Source organism: Coturnix japonica, chromosome 12, assembly GCF_054131305.1.
Source record: "Coturnix japonica strain WE chromosome 12, WE-NBRP24, whole genome shotgun sequence".
In the NCBI taxonomy this organism is placed as follows: Eukaryota; Metazoa; Chordata; class Aves; order Galliformes; family Phasianidae; genus Coturnix; species Coturnix japonica.
The window spans coordinates 3,879,242-3,904,835 of record NC_140674.1 but is presented as its reverse complement, the minus strand read 5'-3'; the positions used below and the strand labels follow the sequence as shown (position 1 = coordinate 3,904,835).

The window sequence follows — 25,594 nt, the reverse complement described above, 5'->3', positions numbered from 1 at the left end:
GGAGATGGGCTTCCTCCTCTCTCTTTCAAGTGCTTGCTCCCTTTTGCATCCTTCTCACTGTGTCACTGGTCTCACTAATCTGTTTTCTGCCTTTCTCAGCAACTTAAATCAATCTGTGGAGGGGTCTGGCAAGGTTGGTAAGCAGCAGCAACATCTGTTCAGGAGTGGAGGGCAGAGATGGGAATTCTCCCTCTTGGCTGCTGTGAAATGTTAATTTTTGTGCCTTTCAGAGCTTTACCTTGTGTTAAACTGGGTGTATGAGGTGACCTAAGAGTAAGGGTAATTGGATTTGCTAAGTACAGGAAAAAGTGCTTGAGGGAAGAAATGTGGAAAGGCAGCAATAGGGGCTGGAGGACAGTGACAGATGGCCACGTGTAGATGTTAGCAAGAAAGGCTATGGATGGAAATGTATTTTTATTTTTTTTTATGGAAGGATCAGAGAGCCTTCTGTAGCATTAATGGTAGGAAGAGGCCTCTGAAGGCCTCTAATCCAGCATCTCGCATGTAGGAGGATAGAAGGACTAGCACTGACAGCAGATCACATCAGCACTGGCTTTTTATGAGTCTTGGAAACTCCTCAGGCACAGGGATTCCCCCCAGCCCTTTCAGTGGCCTCTTCCTGGCCGTATTACTCTCACTTAACTTGTGGTTCCCACTGTCCACCACTCCAGAACTGCAGCTTAAGGCTGTTCCTTTTGTACACCATGCATTGCTCCTACCACAGCCTGGTGCGTCGTTTGCTTTTATCTGCAGTCAGGCCATGCTGCAGGCTCCTTTTCAGCCTGGTGCACCTCACATCCTTTACAGCAGAGCTGTTGCACAGCCAGGGGGTTCCCAGCTGGGGGTTACAGTGCCCAGCTGCAGAGCTTGGCACTTCTCCTAGAGGCAGCTGAAGGTTGGCTGAGGTCTCCTGTGCCCAAGGTTCTGCCTTTTACCTTGCTGACCTTCCCCCTAGGTAGGTGTCATCTGTGCGCTGGGACAGAGAAGAGCTGCAGAGGGGGTTATACTCCTGTTGTTCCTTTGAGTGCAGATGATCTCTGATGGCCTTGTATCCTCCATGGAGCTTCCAGTATATCAGTCACAGGAAGAGCAGTGTAATATATGTAGGCACATTAGCAAGTGGAGGCGTGAGATCGGTACTTTCAGAAATCAGCTGGATAAGGCCATTAGGAACTTGATCTAGGCTTAGAGTTGGGCTCGTGTCCCTTCCCACCTACGTTCTCTGTGTTACACAGTTTGTTTTCATTTGTTTTGCTGCAATGGGACTCTGCTTCTGCTGGTGAGTTTGCAGCAGAAAATACAAATCTATCCAGAAATGCAGTTTATCGTTGCTTCTCCATGATGCTGGCACTCATATGCATAAGAGCCTTTGGTGTGTGGTGTTTTTTTTCCATTTCCTTTGAGATGGGAAAGAGGCAGCAGGAGGATATAATTATGGGAAAGGAGTTCAGGAAAAGAAGGGAAAGTCTTGGGCTGTTGATACAAATCGGCTCTGGAGAACTGATTATCTCTGAGGATGGCCTGCGTCCAGTTACCATCAGACTTCAGTAAGACAGGAACAGTAAAAAGGAAAGGAGACATTAAGTCAGCATTGTGGACTGCGAGTAACCAGGCTGAGTCACTGTACCCTAGGAAAGGGTCGGAGAATCATATTTGGAAGAAAACAAATAACTGGTAAATTCAAAGACCCTGGTGGGGATTAAAGGTCAGGAGAAAAGAACAGAAAATATTACAGCACTTAATGTGATACTGCTGCTCCCTGGAGTTGTCTGCTGCCTGAGAGACAGACTGTGATGGGGGAGCTTTTCTGCTTTGTGTAGCTACAGCGCGGCTGCTTTTCTGTCTGCTTTATTTATAGTGCAGATGTCACTGTTTTAGCCTGTCCCTAAATAAATGGTATGACTGGCAAGAGATGATACAGTGGATAGACAGATTTTACTGGTAGGTAGTGTAAACCACCCTACAAAGCACTATTAAAAAACATTTTTGGATGTTGCTTTCTTATATTAAAAAAAAAGGCCATTATCTGTTGGTAGTGAAGATTTCTGTAGCATTCATGGTTTACTTCCTTAGCAGCCATTCTTGGAAATGCACCCCTCTTCTGGAGAAACGCTCTGCTGGTCAGGCAGCATTTTGGGTTCACTTCCTGCAGTGAGGATCCCTTTCCTACTAAGGACGTTACACATCTCCCCTCATATTGCTTCCTTTATTTTTTCCACGAGCTGTTCACAAATACTTGTCATTAACTCCCTGCTGTGTCCATAGCAGTTGACATCTGGATATACCCATCCCAGGAGCATTTTCACACAGTGCTGGCTTTTTTTTTTTTTTTTTTTTAGCAGGAAACAAAAAATCCAAGATTATTCTCAGGAGCAGAATCTTTAGAGCTGATTACTGCATGTTGTCCTTGTTGTTGCTGACAGCTCATTCCTTATATGAAAAGAGGACGACAAAGTTAAAAAATGCTCTTTCTATTCGTGCAGTGGAACCTCCCAGAAGGAAGCAATCAATGAGCTCAGTGTCCACCTCGTGTGCCTTGGACTGAGCTGGAGTTACTGGCCAAGCCTTTCTGGGAAGATCAGCTGCAAACTTATGTCTGTACAGGTTTCCAACTTTGAGGCTTAGGAGCATTCCCTCTATGTGTCCTATAGATCTATGGACCTGTCCAACCTCTGTGTTGCTTTGTGGCTGTGCATCAGAATTCACACTGATCCTGGGGTGCCTGGCTTGTGTCTTACGTGAGCTAATGCCAAAGCTCGCTGCCTGAATTGCCCTGCTTCCAGAAAGTGGGGGTCAGAGCAAAGGGGCTGTGTTATGGGATGTTCAGCTGGAGTCCTGCTCTGTGAGCTATGGGATGTGCACTACATAGAAGAAAACGACACAGTGCTGTTATGGCAGCGTGCTCTGGGGATCTGCCTACGAAGAAGAAAATAGTGTTTCTTAATTCACTTGTGCTGTAAGGGAATGAATGTAAGGGAAGTGAAGAGTCTTCTGAAAGAACACTGTTTCTTTTTGTTCTGTGGACATTTTTTGCTAAATTTAAGTCATTTCTTTTATTTCTTCGAAGTCCTGGCAACTGGGAGTTCGTGTTTGCATCAGAGGGATTAATGAGCAATAAACCTGTTCCTGAGAAGTGGGTCTTCAAGACAAACCGGTGTTAAGTCCTATTATAGGAGCTGAGTGGCTGGAGATGGCACCCTGATGTCTGTTCCAGCTTTGTTGTGTATGAATGTGGCACTGTTAGAGAGCAGCACGACTTTTCCCGGTGCTGGAATCTGGGCAGTGAAACAACCCCGAGTTGGGTCGTGGCCGGAAACCTCCCGTATCTGGTCAGTGCAGGCGGGGTGCAACAGGCTGCACAAACAAACAGTGCCGTGCCTGTGCCTTCCTGCTGCCCACATCACTAGCTTGGTTTAGAAAGCAACTTCCCAAGTAGTTGGAGACCTCTTGTAAAGGAAGGAGAGGAAGACAAACTCCATGTTAATGCAGAGCACATAGAACTGTAGAGCAGTTACAGTACAAGAGTGTGCTTGGGCTGGCATATGTGTATCAGCATGTGTTCATGCTCCTGAAATGGGTCCTTTTGGAAGAAGGAAGAGGTCCTTCCTATTTCAAAGGAAGCAGAGGAGTGAAGAGGAAGAGAATCTTTCCATCTGTGATTTTTCCAGATCTCTGAGGAACAGATTATGAAGTGATTTAAAAACTGCAAAGAAAGTGGCTTAAGGAAGCTTTTACAATTCTTATTTCTTCAGCTCCCTGTGGCAAGTTGGGTTGTTCAATGTGTGTTAAGGGAAAGCTCCAAGTTTCTGGAAAATACGAAGGCTAAGAATTTAGTCAGTTCATCATAGACATTCTTTGGTATTTAGTAAACTTAGTCTTGGATACTATATCCTAAAACAATTTTGTTTTGAACTATTTAGAGTAAATAAACTGAAAGTTACAGCTGTATTTACTTGACTATTTCCTTATTAGCCTCTTATCACATATGTTGTTACATTAATAATAGCTCTTACATTTGAACCGTTGTGCAATAGGCAGTCCTGTTGCCTTTTCTCAAGAGAGCATGTGTTCATGGGGGGGCAATGAATGTTCTTTTTAATCTCCAGAGATTCCAGTGTCTGAGTTCTGCTGCTTATATTGGAATGTTTGTTTGTGGGGCAGAGTGGCAACGCAGTGAGTGGTATAAGAAACAGCTCGTGTTGCCCCTGTTCTACAGTACTGAACTGCGGAGTGTCTTCTCTTGTGATTAAGCAGTGGTATAATCCACAGCTGCAAACAAAATGCACCAAAACTGTGTGGAAGCTGCCTTAGATGTAACATGTGTCTGACCAATGTTTGATATTGCAATGTTTCTTAAATTTATTAAGACAAACATTTTTATCCCTTCAGTGGATGGTTTAATTTTTTTCTTTTTCATGCTGTTTAAAAACAAGAAGTATTTATTCATTGTGTTTTCAGGTTCAAAGTAAGCAAGAGAAGAAACCTGGAACGTCATCCCCAGTCCCTTTGAACTCAGTGGTTAGCCCTTGTGCTCTGCCTGTGAATAAAGCCACCAGCAGTACCCCTTTGTCCGTAAACATTCCACGTTTCTACTTCCCCAAAGGACTTCCGAATGTCTGCACTAATCATGAAGAGATCATTGCCAGGATTGAAGAAGCCTTCGCAGAGTTTGAAGATGAGAAAGCCAACATCTGTGAAATGGGAAAAATTGCAAAGGTAACCTCTCTAGAATTTCTTCCCTTCTTGGAAAGGGAGAAAGGCTGAAACGAAAGCTAATAAAATACCTTTTTCTTTCCCCATTTTTAAAGTGAAAAACAAACTGAAATTCTTTTACTCTGATTTTTGCTTTTTTCCTTTTTAGATTAAGAAAATAATTAACAGAAATGAGTTCAGTTAAATTGTCCGTGGGAGGAGATTGCTGTTTGTCGTGACTGATATGTGCTCCATCTTTCTCTGATTTGCAAATGGTTCTTCCAGGCTTTTTAGCAAATAAAAAACGCATTTGTTTTTCTCTTTCTCCATAGTTATGCTTAGAAGACATGTAAATGTAAAGTGCCTCCATGGCTTCAGATAGTGCTGGTTTCCTTCTCTGTGGCTAGCTGTCCAACTGATCTAAACATGATCTATGTACACTGCAGCAGCATTGCTTGAAAAAGGAGTTTCCAACCTATGCCACCTTGAGCACAGCAGAAGAGGGAAGTGCTTAGTAAGCCCTACTTCACTGAGATGCATATGTTTAATATCCACAATGTCAGCAGACTTGGAGTTGCTACAGTCTGCTAATGATTTCTTGGCTTCAGAGAACAAAACACAGCACTTGTGTGGGAGCACGCTGCAGATGGGCTGTTCTGTTTTCCTCCTCTTCCATCGTGGTTTTTAGTAATGTTAATCTTAAGACTGGCAGTTGTCAGATGCACCTCATATGTTCAGCTTGTCCTGTGCATGAGTGCATCTGCGGCACTATAGATTGAGCAGTGATGTTCTGGCCAAGGGGAGCACTTGTTTTCTAAGAGGGAAGTTTAGGTTTGTTTTTAGAGTGGTTTGCTTGTAAGCAGTCTCTGAAAACAAACAGAATTTGTTAGCTTGACCAAAATAAGTTTTGAAACTGATTTTATGGCAAGACAGACTAAGTGTAGCTGGTCATATTCAATCTGGGGAAAGCAGGAGAGCTTCTGCCTTTCTGTCTGGTCTCTGCAACCATCTCTAAATGGATGTGCTCTGTGCTGTTCAGTTGCTCTGTAGCTTGCTGCTCTTCTGTGGAATTACTGGGACTGGTATATGTTTGGAGGCTCTAAAGGAAATGCAAGAGAGCCAGCTACACAAAGAAAACTGCAGAAAATAAATGTTATTTTTTCCTTGGAATAGCAAGCACCTGTGGAAATACAGTCACCTGACAGAAGAATGGCTTAATCCTAATGTGTTTATTACTATTCTGAAAGCTACCCAGGTAGAAATGTTAATGCAGAGGTTACTTAGAATGTTGCGTTCAGAGAGTCCTGCTGGAATTGGCCTCTTTCCATTTGTGCTTTCATATTCTATTATCTTGCTGAGATTTAGCAGTGTTGTGAATGGGCTGCTTAGGGTAGAAGGCTGTGCACTGATAACTGAGGGATTGGAATCATTTCACATTCAGACATTCAATTGCTAATTATCTGAGGTGTTCCTGCCCATGGCAGCGGTGTTGGAATTAAATGATCTTTGAGGCCCATTCTAACCCACTTGGCAAAGTGATTCTGCGAAGAGTCCCTGACTGTTTCTGGATGGACAGGGTGTATTTCTCAGTTACTTACAGAGGCATATAAGGGTAGGTTCTGAACCTCAGTACATAGTAAACAGCTTTTTGACTAAGCTGCATGTCATTACTCTTTCATTTCCTGTATGTGAAAGTCCTCAAGGTGAATTCAGTGTCTGAACAATTCCGTGTGACTTCTTTTTGTTCCTGTGTTTCGTTGCAGATATGTGGCTGCCCACTCTACTGGAAAGCACCTATGTTCAGTGCATCAGGAGGACAAAGGACAGGATGTGTATCTGTGCACTCATTTGTGTCTTTGTGGAGAAAGTAAGTATAGAAAATGCGAATTTATTTTTCTAGAGGAAAGTAAATCTGCCTTAGAAGACTCTTTTCCCTTTTCTGCCATACTTTTGAAAGCTTTGTCCTTTTTTATTTTTTAGAGTGAAAATAAAATGCTTAAAATCTGTTTGTTTCCTTTCCTATAAATTCCTGAACACTGATGCTATGCGATGTACATCAGCAGAATTAACGTTAGTTGTATAGATGATCAACCACGCTGTTTTGTTTGATGTATGAAATATATTAATGCACTCCTAGGAATGCCAGCTATTGTGAGATAGCTGATGGATGTTAATGATTCCTGGATATGTGTATCTGAGGCCTTGTTGATGCACTGGTGAGCCTGTTTTGGGAATGGGGAGAGGAAGCCTGTTGCAGGGCAGGAAGAAGGAACGTGAAATAAAAGCATCATACAAGTAGGCCAAACTCAGCTTTGATGGTTATTACCTTCCTCATGCACACTTTATAATAACCGTGTGGGTTTTGGCAATTGTTTCCTTATACCGCTGTCAAACCCTCTTTTTGAACTTGAAAGCTCTTACATATATCATGCTTGGAGTTGGAGCTGCTGGGTGGAACAGACCTGTTCTCTTGCCTAATCATTTTCCTCCAGGACAATTCAGTCTTTGTGAAACACCTGAGCAGTATCTCCACTTCCTATCCAGTGATTCTTCTACTTTTTGACATAATGGTCACCATTTAGATTCTTGAAATAGTCTTCAAATCTGAGTTCAAAGTATTTCCTGTGATAATGTTGTCAAAACAGCCAAGCTACCCTGGTAAAATTGCCCAGATGTTAGGGATGTCTGGTAAGTTTTTCTTGACAAGGGCAACGTTTTTCCTTCCTGAAGTTCCTCCAGCTGATCCAAATTAATCCCTTATGTATGATACTACATATTTTTGCTCCCACTGATTTGCACATCCTTCAGATTATTGCAAACTGTGGTTGTGCTCCTTTTCTGTATTCCTTTAATCCACGCAGCTTCCAAGCTCTTTTAAAAATGTTTTCTTCACTGTGATTTCTCTCTAAAGAAATTAATTTAATTTTTTTTAAAATTTAATTTAATTTAATTTTCATTTAATATTTTCCTTTGTCCTCCCTTCTGACAGTTGTAACAATTAATTCTGGAAACATGATGCTCGGAAATAAAGGTAGTGTTCTCTATGAAGTTGCATTATGACTATATGAACACGGCCTTAATTTCAAATCAGGAATGTGTAATCGCTTAAGTCTATTTTTAAGCATCTTAGTAATTGGTCTGACTTTTCAGAAGGCTGCGTGCATACCAGGCTCACTTGAAGTCAATAGGAATTGCTGTGTACGTGATTCTTCTGAGAATTGGAGCTTTTAGTTGGGTGTTAAAACATGGCTTTGGGATTTGTCTTTGTGTGTGATTTGAAAATGAAAAAACAAATACAGAATGTATTTGTTAACTGACAGCAAGAGGTGAACATGAAGCTAACAGAATGGATTGTCTACCGCTAGTTCCCCTTTTTGTTTTCTCTGACAGACTTAAAAGGTGCTCCCACCCACCCTTTCATATATTTATTTATTTTGTAAAATCTCCTTTTGATAAAGTGTAATCAGACCAGGATTAGTGGCAAGCCAAGTAGTGTGATATCTGCAGGAAGACTAGAGACATTTCAGTGCTGTTTTAACATTTGCATGCCTCTCTAAATTTTCAGCCCTACTAGTTCTTTCATAGTATCATAGAATCATAGAATAGCTCAGGTTGGAAAAGACCTTAAAGATCAAGTCCAACCACAACCCAACCATTCTACCCTAACACTAACAACCATCCACTAAATCATGTCTCTGAGCACCACATCCAAACCGTTTTTAAACACATCCAGGGATGGTGACTCAACCACCTCCCTGGGGAGCCCATTGCAATGCTTAACAACCCTTTCTATAAAGAAGTTCTTCCTGATATCCAACCTAAACTTACCCTGGTGCAACTTTATTCTCCATAACTTCTTGTGCACGGCAGCCAGCTGTGCCATAATTAATAAGAGATGCTCATTTTCTGTTTGGAGAGTGTTTATTTTCTGGCTTGAGGTTCAGTCGCTGCAGTTTCACAGTATCCTCCAACACTGAAATGTAGTGACAAGGCTGAATTAGGAAGCGTGTCTGTTATGGTACTCCATTAGGTTGGTCCTGTTGACTTCAAAAGAGATCAGTGAGCTTGCAGTATTTTGAAAAGTCAGGTTTCTTACTAAGATGCCATTGAATCAAAATAGGAGTCTTCAGAAAGCAATATCTTGCTATCACAGGAATGTTAATGTGAAAAAATTTCCACTGAGCAGAAGCTCGGTGCTGCCAGGAGATGCTGAAGATTCTTGGTGCTAGTATTGAGGTCAGCTTTGCATAATGCATAGTGTACATGTATTGCATAACGTGTGATAAGGCACTTGATCGCCTAGCTGTGATTTATGGTTGTCCTGTGAGATGCAAAGCAGCTGGAGTAACTTTTCATCTCTCTCACAGGATCTTGCATAACTGCCATGATGACGCATCCAGATTTGCTTACCTTGTAGCAAAGCCGAACTGTGCTTACCTTGAGCAGGAGGACTTCATCCCGCTGCTTCAGGTACCTGCACTCAGCAGTGAAGTGATGGGAAGGGGGAGAAATGTTTGTTTCTTAACTGCTTTATTCTCATATCCCTAAATGTTTACCAAAAACATGTGGACCATTGGTTGAACGGGGGTGTGTGTTACTTTAGAGAGCAGTTGTCATTGAATTTGTCTAGCCAGACTATCAGATAAAATATCACATGGAAATCTGTGCAAAAAAAACCCTTGCAGTTCCAACTGGCCTGTGTGTGTCTGTACCTGTTAGTACTGAATTTCCACTGTGGCTTTTTTTCTGATATTCAGGCAAAATGTCTGCATCACGCTTTTATTTCTTAGCATTCAGGCCAAAGTCTGTGCATCCTATTTCATTTCTTTCTTTCTCTTCAGATGTGGTATTTTTAGCAGAGCAACTATGAAAGCAAAGTATTGTGGCCATTTAGGCAGGCTCTGAATAGATTTAGCTCTTCTACAGTTTCTCCGTAAATTGGGTCCATCTGCTTCTCTGATCATCTGTAGATTTTTTTTTTTCCCCAAGCTATTCCATAATATCCTTAGTTTTAACGCACTTTCTTGCCCTCTGTAAAACAAACAAACCAAACCTCAGTAGAGATGCTTTGCTAGGGAAAGATTTTTTTCCTGTACTGGATGTTTGTGTGTCTCAAACAAGGCTGACTGGGACTGCAATGGGTAAATTTTTTCATGTTGTTCTTCACCTTTTCTCCACTGGGCATACTGCCTTTCTTGACTGATAGCAGCTCTACTTCTTAGCTACTGATTCATCCAGAGACATGTACAGTCTTGTCATTTAACCAGATGCTAGCAGTATTATACCATATGACACTGTCATACTAGACATCAGGTGAGACTGGCCAAAACCTGGTTGTATTACGCCCCTAAGGGCACTGTATCGGCTCCGTCCCTTTGCCACATCATGGTATAAGCAGCAGAATTCTGTACACCTTTTAAAGGGTAGAGGAGTCATTAGACACGTAGAGTTACACAGACATTTTGATACATAGAGGATCTGAGCTGATTGATTCAAGATCTAAGCAATTTCTGTATATGTCTGGTCATGCATTTTTTAGTAGGTTTGGCACGAGTGAGTATTTGACTTATGAAATGCTGACCTTATGTAACTCCATGTATAGATGAAGTCAATTTTGGGAGAGCACTGATAATGTCTGTGGGCTATCTACGTTACATATGAACTTTCACTGTTAAGGAGGATGTGAAAGGCAACTTTCTCAGCCTTTCAAAGAGCACTCATTAGTGATACTACGCTCTAACAGATATCAGTGTCTTCAATGAATGGAAAAAATGGTTTTGGAGAAGAGGTGGTTGCATGGTCAACTAACTAATTTTTTATCTCCAATAAAAATGAGTTTTCATCCACTCACTAACTCTCTTCCTTTGTTTTTCTGTCCTTAAGTAAATCAATATGGCCCAACAGGTGCGTATTGCCCAGAAAATGTATTGTACTTGTATTTCTAGAAGGTTCACTTCATAGTTTTAAAGATATAATTTCAGTTTTATTGTTAACGCTGAAAAAGTAAGCAAAAGTAATGGTTTGTAAAAAAACAAAACCAAAACCCAGTAGCATCTGAACTTTAAATAAAGGGAATGGAAAATCTGTTTCATTTTGTTTGGTCTTATCTTGCAGGATGTGGTAGAAACACACCCTGGTCTGACGTTCCTGAAGGATGCTCCAGAATTCCATTCCCGGTATATTACAACGGTAGGCCGGCTTCTTTCATCTCCTGTCACAGTGCTGCACTAATCCTCCTTTTGTTATTTGTCACTCTTCCCGGATCATTCATTTATTTCAAAAATACATGTTTTTTATATTGCTAGCAAGAAATTACATTCAGAATTTCTTCAGAACAACAACAACAAAAAAAAATCAGTCTGTGTGTAAGAGGTCATTCACAATGGTAGTAGTGATTCTTTCTGGTCTTAAACAAATCTTTAGAACAATTTTGGCCTTTAGTTATATTGGAGGAAAATAAGAGTGATTCTTCTTTGGTCTTTGAGAGCTACTAAGTTCCCCCTATTACTGCAGGGCTGCTGTGGCCTAGGAGGCCTTATGTTTGAAGATTTCTGTCACTTAGGCATGGGGAGTCTGATTGTTCCATGGTACAAGGCACCCGTTACACCATTGTCTAAATCTCCTTCATCTTGCTTGCCAAAACACCTCTATAGTCAATCTGAATCACTGAATTATTGTGACTGCTGCTGGTAGATCCGTAGCTGTGTTCCAGCTCTGCAGTCAGAAGTTGGACTTGTGCCATACCTGAAGAAGTTTGTACTTCTTTTTTTTTTTTTTTTTTTTAAGCCTGTGTTAAAGTTCTGTGTGCAAGAACTTCTTTATGGTGAGGGTGATGGAGCACTGGAACAGGCTGCCCAGGGGGGTTGTGGAGTCTCCTTCTTTTGAGATATTAAAGACCCACCTGGATGTCTGCCTGTGCAACCTGGTGTAGGGAGCCTGCTTTGGCAGGGGGTTGGACTCGATCTCTGGAGGTCCCTTCCAACCCCTACGATTCTGTGATCTTTAGTCCCTGTGGAGCAAGACAGCAGATATGTTGGGCATAGTACCTGGTCAGAGTAGGTATAACAAATGTCCAAGTCATTATGAGAACTCAGGAGTTGGTGAATTGCTGTGATTTCTGGGCCACACCAGGTGCTGTGTGTGTTCTGGTCTGAGAGATAGCTGTGTTTCAGAATAACTGAAATCTAGGCTACTAGTAAAAAGAGAACATCTTTTCTTTCTTTTTTCCTTGCAACTTCCCTTGTACTTGGATGAGCTTTGTCCTGTATGACAGTCACAAATTCAGGCACAGAAGTGGATTCTTCACGTGTATGTGAAACTTCTCAGTGCTTCTTGATTCTGCTCATCTCTTCTGTGCTTTCTTACTTCCATCTGAGAGACACCCCTACACATAATGCGGTTCACAGTGGTGGTTTCCTAAGTTTTCTCTCTGGCGCCCAGGAAATGATGGTGCTGGTGTTTGAAGTGAACAGTGTGTGGCGGTGAGTCTTACAAAGCTGCAATGTCTCTCACAAACTTCTTGTTCCTGTAGAACAGCTCTGTTTTGGGTGTCTCTTCTGACAAACAGATTCCTTTTGAGCTCTGTGTTTGGCCTTGGCTGGGTTGCTGAGCTGGAGCAGAGTAGAAGACCTGACAAGACACATAGTCTGTTGGGTCAGGTTGATCCTACATGAACTGGCAGTACGTGGCTCACTGCAGCAGTGCCTCTCCAACAGCAGGAATTCCTATTTCTCACATCTCCATTCATGATTAATTTGGCACTTCTATCTTTAATGTCATGAAATCGAGTATTTCCACCAGGAGGTAATGAAGGAAACTGCTTTGTCCTTGGATTTTGAGGCTGCCTGGACACTTTGATTCCTTTTCAGGTAGAGTACCTTGTACTTATTTATAGTGATAGTGCTGTATCTGCTGCTAGAGCAGGAGTTATATTTTATTTTTGTGTTACAGATCAGGGCCATAAAGGGATGCTGGCTTTTGTTTTCGGTACTGAATGTGGCATCACTTGGTTGAAATCACCTGGAGAGTAAGTTAACAATGGATGTGTTTGCATGTTCCATCATCTTTTACTTCTTTCCATGCCTTTTAGAGGTGCCTTTTGGATACACTAGTCTTTACAGTAATCTGCATCATCGTATTTGAGCTGTTGTATTGCCAAACTTTTGTTTCTGAAGTATGCTAAACTACTTGTTTCCTTTAACAGACTCCTGAAACTGATGAAGAGGATGTAGAATATCATGAGACATTTAACATAACTTCTTCCGGAGTGTGCAGAGAAAGCTCAGTGTTAGCAATGCATGCTATTGTTAAAAAGCTGAGTCAACTGAGAAAAGCTTATCAAAACTTACTGCTTGTTGAAAAATGTTCAGCTTATACTGTATTACTCATGTGAATGTGGAAAGTGAAGATAGCCCACAGGATTTAATAAAGATTTGGGTGTGTCGTTGTTGTTTGTTTGTTCTCCTCCCTTTTCCCCCCCAGAAATTTCTTTTTTTTCTTTTATGATGATACTGGGGAAAAGATCTGGAACTAATCCATCAGTGGTTTTGGACCTGAAGATACTTTACGTGATGGTACTGGTCAAATAAGGAAGGAGCTTCCCCCTTCCAAAGGCTCATGTACTAAATTCAGAATAAACAGACTTCTGTGCCAGGAAGAAGGGAGCCAGAGTCACAGCTTACAAGGTTGTAGCTGTTGAGTAGAAGAGCTTGTAGCAGCTTGGGCCTGAGGCCAGTTACTTACTTGGTTTCTAAGCTTACAGTGCAGATGTGATCATGCAGCAGGTGCTCTAACTGAGAAAAATAAAGGAGGGAGGCTACAAGAATTAATTTTCTGTCACAGTAGACACTGGCTGTTTGAATGCTGCAAGTCTTCTCAGCTTTATTATAATGTCCAAGGGTATTTCCCAAATGCTTTTCTTTTATTTTTTGACAGCTTTGTCTTTGTAACCTGGAAAAGAGAGATGTGGAGACTGTGTGTGTGTGTACATGCAGTTTACTACTCACCAAATGTATACTATTATTTGAATAATAAAGCCTGCACAGAGTGACTGGATACAATGAAGAGGAGATGAAAAGAGATTCCATCTTTTCTCTGTATGCCTTATTTTTACAGCTGATGGGAGCTGTATGATGAGAGAGTGTGCCTTTATCAATACGATCTGACAGAGGGTTTCTTTGAGTCGTTAATGGGGATATTTTGTTGTCTTCTATGAAGCAGGCAGAGGAAAAGAAAAAGACTGCTGGTTAGGGATTCTTTTTCTATCTTGAGATTTTTATGTTTGTGTCCTTGGATGGAATGTTGTACAGAGGCTGCATCTTTGCTAGAGTTGACAAGTGTGGTAATAGATTGTGTGAGGTGAGACACTTCAGTCTCTGAACTGGCTGGCAACCTGGAAGCAAAGTTCAAAAATAGTCCAGAATGGCAATGGTTGCCATCAACATTGAAGAAGGAAGAGGCTTTGAATTGTTTAAGACCAGAAAAGACCATTTCTAGGCTGACCTCTGGCATCACACAGACCACAGAACATCGCTCAGTGATTGCTATAGTTAGGATCAGTTTTTCTTTTTGATTGCATTAATGCCTGACTTAAAAACAAAAGTGTCCATGATTGATGTTTGGGGTGATAAAGAGGCTGCAGTGTGGCTCTGAAAGTTGTCCCAGTGGTTAATAACTGACAGCGGTTGTTAAAAAATAAACAAACCAACAAAACTCCTGGATATTTACTTTGAGAGCCAAAAAAGTCCTTCTGCTGTCCTGCATTGTCCCCCTTGCAGGCTTCTAAGGACTGGGATGGTTACCAGTAGATACCATTTTAAACTGAGTTGGCTTTTTTCTCTTTTTGGGGTAAATTTTCTGTCCTCGAATCATTCTTGTTGCTCCCCAGACTATCTGGACTCATCAGCATTTATTGTCTCACTGCTCTTTGTATCCAGAGCAGACTGTTAGCAATGATCTCATGCTTGTTTCCAAATCTGTTCCGAACTAAGAAGCCTGCCCTTGTGTGTCTGAGGCAAAGCATGGTCCTTACATGGTCTTTGCCCACTTGCAGCTATGCTTTAGGCTCAGAGTGACCCATCACAGACTTATCTGTATCCTTACAATATCCATGTTTTGTAAAGTTAGCTTTTATGTTGGAGTAGCACATTCTATTAAGGTTTACCAAAATCCTGTGTTAGTATGTCAGCATGTCTGAGACATCAACGGTTTGTTTGTATTAGATTTCATTTACAAGGATTACGCTCTGTAGGCTTCAGTGCTGATAGTCATTAATTGCATTTCTAATTTCTCATTTTGAAGTTGTCATGTTAAGTGATATTTATTCTTGTTCATGTTGTCAGGTTTATTCTTGCATGCACTTGGTCACACACCTGCATTTTCCCTGCCCTGCAATACTTGATGTGCTAAAAAGGAGTGGACTAAGACTAAATAGTTCAGCCTGCTTTTTTAGGTACTTGAGAGCACTCATTCTGCTACTGTGTGCTGTTCCTCATGAATTCTCAGAAGTGTGTGCCTTTCCCACCATAGTCTTTATTCCCTTTCATGAGAAGCAGATCAGTAAAGGAGATAAATGGTGTAAAGACATCCCTAAGACAAATGCAGACCGATAATCTCTATTGATTATTTTTAGTGGAGCCACCGAGAAGATGAGGTATTGTTACAGGCACAATAGGTCAGACAACACCTGTGGATTTCATTTGCATGTCCTATTTCCTCCTCTAAAGTCCTGATTTCTTTTTTTCACTGAGTGCAGAACTCTGTCAGTTGAGGTCCTTGCAAGCTGGTGCCTGAAACCTGAAAAACGTTCAGAGTGATTTGTCAGCACTTTGAATGTGTTACTTGACATAAGTACGAAATCTATTTGCTCAAAGATTAAGAACTGTGAAAATAGTTACGGAGTGGAAATGGCTAATACTGTTTCAGAAACAAATGTTACTTTCAGACTCCATAGTAATTATGAATAATAGTATAAACAGTGACAGCAGAAAGTTTTCAGTAAAAGATCTCTTTGGGATGAGTGAATAATCCAAATAATGCTGCTCCATTTCAGCTCCCTAAGTGATAGTTTCGAGGAGTTGGTTTAAAGAAAGTTGTTTGTTTTGCAGGTTATTCAAAGAATATTCTACACAGTCAATCGATCCTGGTCTGGGAAGATCACCCTAACAGAGCTGAGGAAAAGCAACTTCTTGCAAGTATGTTGGTTTCTACCTGAACAGGACATAGAATGCATTGATTCTTTTATTCCTGTGTACTATTCAGTGAGGTTGTAGTAAGGCAAACTCAGTACCCAGTAACCCAGCTCAGTGCTAGGATGGGGCTAGAACTGGTGAAAGAGGTGTTTCAGAGTCAAGATGAGAGAATACCAAGGACCAGAGCAGCCAAGAGTGCAGTGAATACAAGGTGAAGGAGTGCATTCAAAACTCTGAAGCAACACCTGGCTCACTGAGCAGCCAAGAATAGCTGGTGGATGGACTATGATACGTGCTGAGTAGCACAGCCAACTTCTTGACTCAGCTGGCAGTCAATCTTCTGCCAGCTGGTCAGGCACACTGCACCACTGCAAGACTGAGCATCTCAGGATGCATCACCTAGTATGTACTGATTTCTGATTGTGCAGTAAACTTCTCCAGAAAAGCTGTTGGGTTTAGCATTCGTTACATATCAGAGGAGGGAATGTTGGGTGGATGGTTTGGGATGAAGATCTCTGTTCATTTTACCAAAAAGAGCACCAGATTAGGACTGTCTAAGGCTGCTTGATTCCATCCCGGCTTAAGAAGCCAGAAGCCTTTAGGTTGAAAGGTCAAAGCGTTTATTGTCTGCAAAGGCATGGAGAGATGTAAGAAGAATTTGAAGAAGGTAATGAGTGCTCAGAGATGTCTTAAGTCCTAGGTGACTTAAACATCAGAAAATCAGAGTAGTCTGGTAGGTCTGGCAATGCTGCTCTGTTGCCCCTGTCTGAAAGTTTACTGAATCTGATGGTTAGTGGGATGTGAGAGTTTTGTGCTGGCTTCTAGGACATGGAGATAATGGAGAGAGAACAGTGAGCTGTCAGTGTTCACTGGCCACTGCCACTAGGCCTGCTGTCTTAGGGACATAACTGCCTTTGACTGTCCTCCCTGATGAGGGTCTGTGAGGGCAGAGGAGGATAAGACCCATGGCTTGTTTGATTTGATTCATTAGATTGAGGCTATCTGTTGTCCTTTGGCTGTAGCGCTCAGGGAAAGGCAGATGGAGATAAAGCTGTGATACCTTCTGCCATGGGAGGGAAGGACAGAGGTAGGTGTAAGGTGGAAATAAAACAATGTTGTTGTTGCTAAATGTTTCGTAATTGGATATGGTAACAGAAATCATGGCTGAAAATCTGCCCGAGCCTCCCAATTTAACTAGGCTGATTCCTGTCAGCAGCAGGCCAGAAAAATCAGTGTGATTAGTTTAATTTGCCTGGGATAGATCCTTCCCCAGTCCAGGCGTGAGTATGGAGTAAGGCTTGACCTTATGCTTCAGGAGCCAAGCAAGAATGTGCAGTGTCAAGATACATCTCAGTTCCTGTGGATTTGCTGTGGTAAATGGCTCTAGGAGCCTCTGATACAGGTCAGAGATGGCTTGCAAATAATGGATTCCAGCTGGGACAGCAGTTGCCTTGTTCTTCTGCATGGCTCTTCACTATGGCTGAAAATTTAACAGGAATTGTTCATGGGATTGGCAAAAGTAATGCGCACATATGCTAACCAAGATGTTCAAACCATATGCTTTATAACTGCCTGTTAAATATCAAATGCAAGAACAAAATCTCCTACAGTGAGGAAGGGCTACATTTTGGATTAGCTCTCAGAGCTGTTTTTGCCCAGCTTCTATAGAGGGTGGAGGACTCGAGCTGTTAAATCACCTCTTTGTTTAGGTTTAACTTCCCACTTTATTTGTACTGTTTCAGACTCTTGCTCTCTTGGAAGAAGAGGATGACATAAATCAAATCACAGATTATTTCTCCTACGAGCACTTCTATGTTATATACTGTAAATTCTGGGAGCTGGACACTGATCATGACCTTTATATCAGCCAGAAGGATCTGGCTAGATACAGTGATCAAGGTATGTTGCCTGCAAGCTATGGTGGGAGGAAGGTGGTTGCTGAAAATAGAATGCTCCCAATAAAAAGTAAAGCCTAGCATTAATTTAGTTAATTTGACATCTCAAAAAATTTAAATGGAGGCATCCGTCTCATAAACAAATGCTGATTTACACTTACTTGTAGGAGCTTAGACACGGAGAAATGCAACAGATGCTGTTTTTCTCTTGGGTAGCTTCAGTGGATTGCTGCCAGAAGGACAAGCTAATAATGCTTTCAAACTAGCTCTTTTTTTGCTGAGGGTTTTGCAGGTAGTTGAAGTATAAACAAGAAGGTTGAGCCTCTGTGAACTTTAAAGACTGCCAAATTGCAGTCTTGTCGTGTGAGAGAAGTTTCAGAGTCCAGCGAAGGTCGATGAATTTTGGTTTGCAAATGCTCTCCGGGGATTATCTTTTGAGTTCATCCTGGAACACTTTGCCACAAGTTGAGCAGATCCTAAAAGTTTTCGAAGGCTCAAGTGCCACAGAAAAATTAATGGAGTAAAAATCCACAAAGGGATGAATAATCCAAAAGCAATTCCTCTGGCTCAGGAAGTCCTTGCTCTGCAAGTTGTTGAAGGCTGAGAAAGCATGCTAGAAAATAGTCACTGTATGTGTGAGCTGTTCTGTATGGTTTGTTTGCTGGGCTGGATGGAGGCACCCAGTCAGATGGGCTGTGTTTAAGATGATCTGTGTTCTTGGAGCATGATATGCCCGTGCACTTACAGTCAGGACTCGTGACTTAGTGTCTTGGACAAGAGCTTGAGCTATTGACCAGCACGCTTTAACTTTGAAGATGAAGCTGTCTTGAACTCTTCTGTGTGTCTGCCACACTTTTTAGGAAAGTAGTTCTAGGATAGAGAATTAGGCTTGGAGAAATGGCATACTTAGACACAACATGTGACTTGGAGGTGCTGGGAGAGGTGACAGGTGTTTCAATGCATAGAGCTACCGGGTTCTGTAGGTATGACACATTGTCAGGAATTGCTGGAAATCTGGAGGGGACACAACATTTTGTGGGGACCAAGATCCCAGAGGGCTGAAGTGAAAAAGAAAGAATAGAGTGTGAATTGACAACACTGTAGATTTGTATGTGTTGTGGTGGCCCATGTCCTTGGGGTAGAAGTGTTCACAGGAAGGCCATGGGGGTTCTGGGTGATTATGGCAGTCACAGCAGGTCAGTAGGTTGCTGAGAGGCTTGGATGGGCAGAGGGCAAGGAGTGCATAACTAAAGGTAAATTATATAGGTGACTTGGTCCCTTTTGGGAGGATGGAATGTGGGAGAGGAGCATCTCCCACATCAAGCACAGGAAGCTTGAGAGCACTGAGTGCTGGGGAGCTGAAGAGAGAAGGGGTGCTGTGGGCTGGGTGAAGGAGAGATGTTTTCAGTACAGTGGTGCAGCAGCAGGTCTAAAGGAAGTGTCTCAGTGATCTGGACTGTGAGGTCAGTGTGGAAGTCCTGCCTGAGACTGGTACTTGTTGCTCAGGTGGTGCACCTCTAGCACAGCAACCAGCTCCACACATTTCTGGCTCCTTCTACTTGCTTGAAATAATGCTTGTTTTTCATTGTCCTTCCCCGATGCAGGGGATTGCAACACTTCGTGCATTGCTTAGAAATGTTTTTGTATGGATTTGATATGTGATTTTTGCTTGATAGCTAAACTAATTTTGCAGTCCACATTGAAGTATTCTTCTATTAGTCCTACTGCAGCAAACTAGGGGTAATACTGCCCATACTGGAAGGTGTAGTGCAAGAATCCAGATCACACATGGTTGCTATATTTGAGAGGAAGTAATGGTGCTGGGTAGGATTCAAAGGCAGGCATATCTTCATTTTTCATTAAGTGCTGCTAAACACAGACCAGTGAAGTATCTAGGCAGTGTAGGTAGAGCTTTGTTTTAGCGATGGGAAATCACTTGGTGTGAGTTCACTTTAAATAACTGAATGTCATTATTCTGGTGACCTGTTGCTTCATTTCATCTGTTTTCTTTGTTTCTAGCTCTGTCAAGCAGGATTATTGAGCGAATATTCAGCGGTGCTGTGGTGAGGTGAGGAATAGCATGCTGGCTGGGAATGGAAGTGAATTTCTGTCGGGCTGGTTAGGAATTCAAGATACTGATCAGTGGGAATTTCTGAGAGTACGGTTTCCAACATGATGCTTCAGGTGAAGCTTCCTGAACACTGAGTTGGTTTTCTGGGCATCCTTAGAAAGTAAATGAAAAATCCAGTAGGACGATCACTTAAATTCATTGTAGTAGATGTATTTAACACATAGTAGAACATATTTTTGAACTGGGCATAGCCAGTGGGAGCGTGTAGATCCTGTGTTTTTGTCCAGCAGTGGCACAGGGATGGCTGGAGAGCATTGGTGCAAAGCCTAGGAAAAATAGCACAGCCCAGCACCTGCTGTGTGAGGATACTTGGCAGGTGAGCCTCAGCTTTGCAGTAACAGCCAGGCAGCAAACATTGTGCCTGGGAGGAAGGGCAGAAGAGTTGTTGCTAGAAAGTGCAGAGGGGACAGGCTAAGTGGGCCGTCACGTTTCCATTTTCTCTTACAAGTGATTTGGGGCTTTTTTAAAACTCTGTTGATAACATTCTGAGTATTAAGCCTGTTTTTTTCTGGGTGTGTTTTCCAGAGGAAACGAAGTTTATAAGGAAGGCCGCATGAGTTATGCTGATTTTGTGTGGCTGCTGATTTCAGAGGAAGACAAAAGAAATGCTACAAGGTTTGACTGATTTCTGTGTCCTAGTAAAATTATTAAGATGAGCAGATTAGATTTTAGAAACTTCTGTGACTTATTCCCAAACAGACAGCAGCTTCAGCTTCTGTGATTATTAGGAAGACAACCTACTGTCAATACTTGGTCAAATAGTTTTCCTTTCTTGAGGAGGAATTGCTTTGAAGGAGAGTTTCCTTTTAATATTAAAGTGTCTTGAGTAACCATCAGTCACTTTGGTTCCCCCATGCTCATGAGGTCAGTGCTGTTTTACCACCATGAGGAACTGCTTGGAGAGCAATGGACAGCTGCATAAAAACTGGATTTGTTTGTTTTCCCCCTTTGTCTCCATCATACTTCCCTTTAGCTCTTGATCTCACTGACTGCAGACCAGATGATGGCTTCTCAGAAGGGCAGTCCCTGGTCCTTTTTGTAGAGGCAGCTGTAGATGCCATCTGTCAGCACTGAGCTCCTGCGTAGTGGGCAGAGTTCAGCTCACGTGGCTGCAGCTTTGTGGCCATGTGAGCTGATAGCTCAACCATGCTGTGAAGGCTGAGGTGCACTTCAGTGGGGGTCTGTGGTTGCAATAGCAGGGGCTGCAGAGACTATTGTCTCTGGGGTAAACCCATGAGATGTTTGTAGCTGGTAGGAACGTTCCTTTCATGCACGTAGCAATTTCCTAAGAAGGCTTTCTAGGGAAACTGTGTCACTTAGTAAAACCTACCCTCCTGTCTGGTTTGTGAAGCCAGTGGGATACTGCTGTGCAGAGCCGAACTAGATCTGCTTGCAGTTATTCGGGCAAGGAATTTTCTGAGTAAAGATGAGAAAATGAACTCAAATCCATGGTTTGACTATCTAGAGCTGTAGTTAGGATGTAGAGTGTGGCTGCCTTAAAACACTGCCTTTTACGTAAGGAGTATGGGATAGCTGGTGTCCTGGATTCAGAGTTGGTTGTATCTGGCTGTCTTCTGATGCTGAATGGGGCAGGGATACCACAGCCTGCGTGAGACAGTTGACAGTGCACAGTGGGCACTTGTAAAACTACCTGGTGAAACAGGTCGTGAGTCTTACCGTGCTTACAAGTCAAATAAAAGAGAACTAACAGGTGCCACTCACAAGCCTTGGCCTGTGCTCTAATCCTTCCCAAAGGGTATTTTTGTGATTTATTTTTTAGATTTATGCCAGCCTTTGGGCGAAGAGGAGCATTAGAGAACTGGGGAAGGGGAATGTGCATTGCTGCAGTCTGTGCTGTAGAGATTCTCTAATGCAGTCACTGCACTTTCACTAATCCTATCTCTTTTTCTAGCATTGAGTACTGGTTTCGGTGCATGGACCTGGATGGGGATGGGGTGCTCTCCATGTATGAACTGGAATACTTCTATGAGGAGCAGTGTGAACGGATGGAAGTGATGGGCATAGAACCACTGCCATTTCAGGATTTGCTGTGTCAGATGCTTGATCTCGTTAAGCCAGAGAGAGAAGGTAAATTCTGTGTAATGGGAGCTTCCATGCTCTTTGATCTGTGGTGGATTGAGGAAGTAATGTTACCCTGAAATCCATTTGTGGGTAGAGTCTTGTGTTAGAATCACAGGACTGCAATTACTGTACAAAGTAACAGTAACATTATGGCTGCTGCAGCATAATGTTATACGTAAAGAAGTCTGAAAAACCTAAAAGACCTTGTGAATGAACTTGCTGGCACTGGAGCAGCAAGTCTTGTATAGTCCAGCTGTGGAACATACTGACAGCCTAGATGTGAAACTACCATCCCCCTCCACATTCTTTCACATTTCACATAAATATAAAAGATCTCCATATTACCTCCAGATGTATGTAAAGTTTAGAACTAATACACACCAATTTATTAAATAATGTTTATATTCTTGACAGGATTGGGAAGAGATTTTGCAGTATCGTATCCTAGTGGTGCAACAAAACTTCCTTAAAACTGACCAGAACAGGTCCAGTTTCTCACTAAGAAGAAGCTTAGTAGCACAGTATCACTGTGTGGGTTTTTGTTTGTTTTTTCTGCAGGACGAGTAACCCTGCGAGACTTGAAGAGATGCAGAATGGCTCATGTGTTCTACAACACGTTCTTCAATTTAGAGAAATACCTGGACAATGAACAGAGAGATCCCTTTGCAGTGCAAAAGGTATAAATCACTTTTATTTCTAAGTACAGGCCTTCTCAAACTCATCTTTGGAATTAAACTGGATGAAGGAAAAACCCGACTGAACATAAAGGAACCTTTTCACACTTTGGGCAGCCAAACACTGGATGAGGTTGCCTGAGTAAGTTGTGAACATTCTGACCTTGGAGGTTTTCAGGATGTGACTTTGAACTCCCTGATCGAACCTCACAACAGACCCAGATTTGAGCAGAAGCTGGGAGATGTCCTGGCTACCTTCCAACCCAAACCATTCCACTGTTCTATGATGTGACTGCCTTAGCTGATCCTACTGCACCAGCACTGGTGGTGCAGTGTGTGATTCTAGAGAGAATGACCTACAGCTGCTGAATTGCCAGTGATTCACCAGGCTGTGCCTGGCAGCATTCACCATCCTCTCTCCCCAGCCAGAGAACATACGAAAGGTTGTCACTTCTGTAATTTCTTGTTGCACTAGCTGTAGGGTGTTCTGACACCTGAGCTTCGTCAGTTGTTGGCATCAAGTCTCTCACCTCTGGTTCCCCTTGTACATCCACTGAAAACAGATGTGAGTATAGCTTGGAAACTATCTCCCAGAGGGCTTTTATGCAGTCAAAAGTACAGTAAAGTGGTGGGGATGCCAGAATCAACTCTGGTTCCTTCCCAGCTGGTTCCTGCATAACCTGTACAAGGAACTTTGCAGTTCCGTGCTTCTAGGATCATCATAAATTACACTCCCTGGCCCCACCTGCCTGCTCCTGTCTTCCCTTGGCTTATTTACTAAATGGCAGAGGCAACTGTTTATAGAGATGTTACTTTGTAAACTTTCAAACTTTCCCCCACTGAGCAAACTGTTAAGATCAACTATAATTGTCAATTAAGGATTTCAGATTAAGTCCTTTAACCAATTGCAAACTCTGAAGATGCATAAAATATGTAGAAAATATGTAGTTACTGTAGAATGACTTGGGTTGGAATGGACCTTTAAGGTCATTCAGTTCCAACACCCCTGCCATGGGCAGGGTTGCCAGTCTGAAGTGGAAGGGGACTGATTTGTTGGCAGGCTGGGTCGCACACTGTTTTGTAGTGTATGTGTGGTCTATGTGTTTCATCATCAGTTATGTGCAGATGTTAGTTCAAGGTAATTGTGAGTCTTATTTTTCGACTGTTTCAGTATTGTTGCTGACTATTCCTAGAACTGGTTGTTCATGTGTGCATGGAGTTACAGAACATGAGACCTGTTGTAAACATAGCTGCAAAGAGGTGCAGGCATGGTGTGCCTGACTGTCTGCTCTCTTCAGGATTTCGAAAATGATGGTCCTGAGCCTTCAGACTGGGACAGGTACGCTGCTGAGGAGTACGAGATTCTTGTGGCTGAGGAGTCTGGGAACGAACAGCTCCAAGAAGGGTAAGCAGAGGCATTGCACTGCCCTGGAGACACGCTCCATGGCTCTGGCTGAGATCTGGAGTCTCAGCATCACGGCATAGAGGAGCCTGAAGTAGTTGCTCCAGATGGCTGTGTTGGTACATTTGTTATAAGGGGCTTGGGGTCTTCTGAATTCTTTGTTGCCAACCATTGAATTAGCCACATCTGCTGCAGATATGAAGATAGCCGGGAAAAAGGAAAAAGCATTTTTCTTTTGGTAATGGTACCAAAAAGATATCAAACGACTTTTGCTATTCCTGGCTACGTGTTAATGGTATCATACTACTATGGTGCAGAAGCTGTAGCTGTTACATTTATGATCCTAGTTGAGGCTTTATTTTAGTTAAACAATTTTACTTTCTGCCTGACTTTATGCCTGTTGTCCTTGCTCTTCATAACCTGTTTCCAAATTGTAATTCTTCTACTAATCTTGTGTAGGCTTTTTATTTAGAACAGTTGATTTCTGCAATATTGACACTAATTTTTGCAAACGTGTAGAATTGTATATTGACGGATACTCCAGCTATCCTTAGACCAATGAATTTAGGCAGAGCAGTAGGTCCAGGAATGCTGTGTATGCAAGGGCTTCCCACAGAGGCTCCCAGTGCAGACTTGCTGTAAGCGTGACTGGAGTTGTATCTTCTTGAGAGTATTTCTCCAGAGATCTCTGGTTACTGTAAGACACATTGGAGCAAATACGTTGTGCTTCTACGTGGTGTCAATCTTGCACGATTCAGGATTTCACCCGTTCTTGAGCAGCATTTATAGAGCCATTGAAATAAGAGTCCTGAGATGATTGTGTAATTTTCAAAGCTTCCCACAATGGAAACTGCTCGCATAACAGTAGCATCTGCTAATTAGCCACCAGGATTTATGAAGCCACAGGGAGCTGCGTTTCCTTTTCTCCCTGTGATGTGTATCCAAACAGCAATAAGCTGTTCCTTCATCTCCTTTGAGCTGCCTTGCCTTTTTGTGGCTTCCATTAATGAAAGATCACGTAACACAGGATGGGAGATAAACTTGTTGTATTTCCTGCATCCTCGCTGCAACACCTGCTTGCTCAGTACAGAAAAGAAATGGGAGTCTGCCATAGAAGCTTTGCAGGCCCATGAATCACCAGATTCACCAAAAACTGAATTGGCAGGTGATGTCAGATGGCTGAAGTCTGGCTGAAACAGCTCTGTGTCTTCCTCTTAAGGAGCATGTCAGCAACCTTGCTGCTTGCTTTTAAGAGCCCCTGAAAAGCTCTGTAGTCATGGCAGCGGCATTAGATCTCATTTGTGGAGCATAGCAACAGACCACAAAGGAAAAAAGGAAGGGAAAAAGAAAAACAAAGAGCTGTATGCCCAGACAGATTTGCTAGAAAGAGGCACTGAGTTTTTGCATATTCGTTATTTCTGCTGTCCTTTGAGGGTGACAGAAACAGAGTGGGATGAAATGAAGATGATTTATGTGCTCTATGAAGGAGCAGATGATTTTTTAGCAAAGTTAGCTGGCAGTCTGAAATT

At 42.3% G+C, this 25,594-nt stretch overlaps 1 protein-coding gene across 1 annotated transcript in view; it reads left to right on the top strand.

Annotated features, from left to right (window-relative positions):
• Nucleotides 1-25,594, top strand: part of PPP2R3A (protein phosphatase 2 regulatory subunit B''alpha) — a 47,823-nt gene that overhangs the window by 20,302 nt on the left and 1,927 nt on the right. Inside the window, 11 exon segments of the mRNA XM_015870976.3 lie at nucleotides 4,459-4,716; nucleotides 6,456-6,559; nucleotides 9,060-9,162; nucleotides 10,807-10,881; nucleotides 15,798-15,884; nucleotides 17,624-17,780; nucleotides 19,796-19,844; nucleotides 20,433-20,522; nucleotides 21,820-21,995; nucleotides 22,548-22,666; nucleotides 23,962-24,068. Coding sequence (XP_015726462.2) covers nucleotides 4,459-4,716; nucleotides 6,456-6,559; nucleotides 9,060-9,162; nucleotides 10,807-10,881; nucleotides 15,798-15,884; nucleotides 17,624-17,780; nucleotides 19,796-19,844; nucleotides 20,433-20,522; nucleotides 21,820-21,995; nucleotides 22,548-22,666; nucleotides 23,962-24,068 — 1,325 coding nt within the window.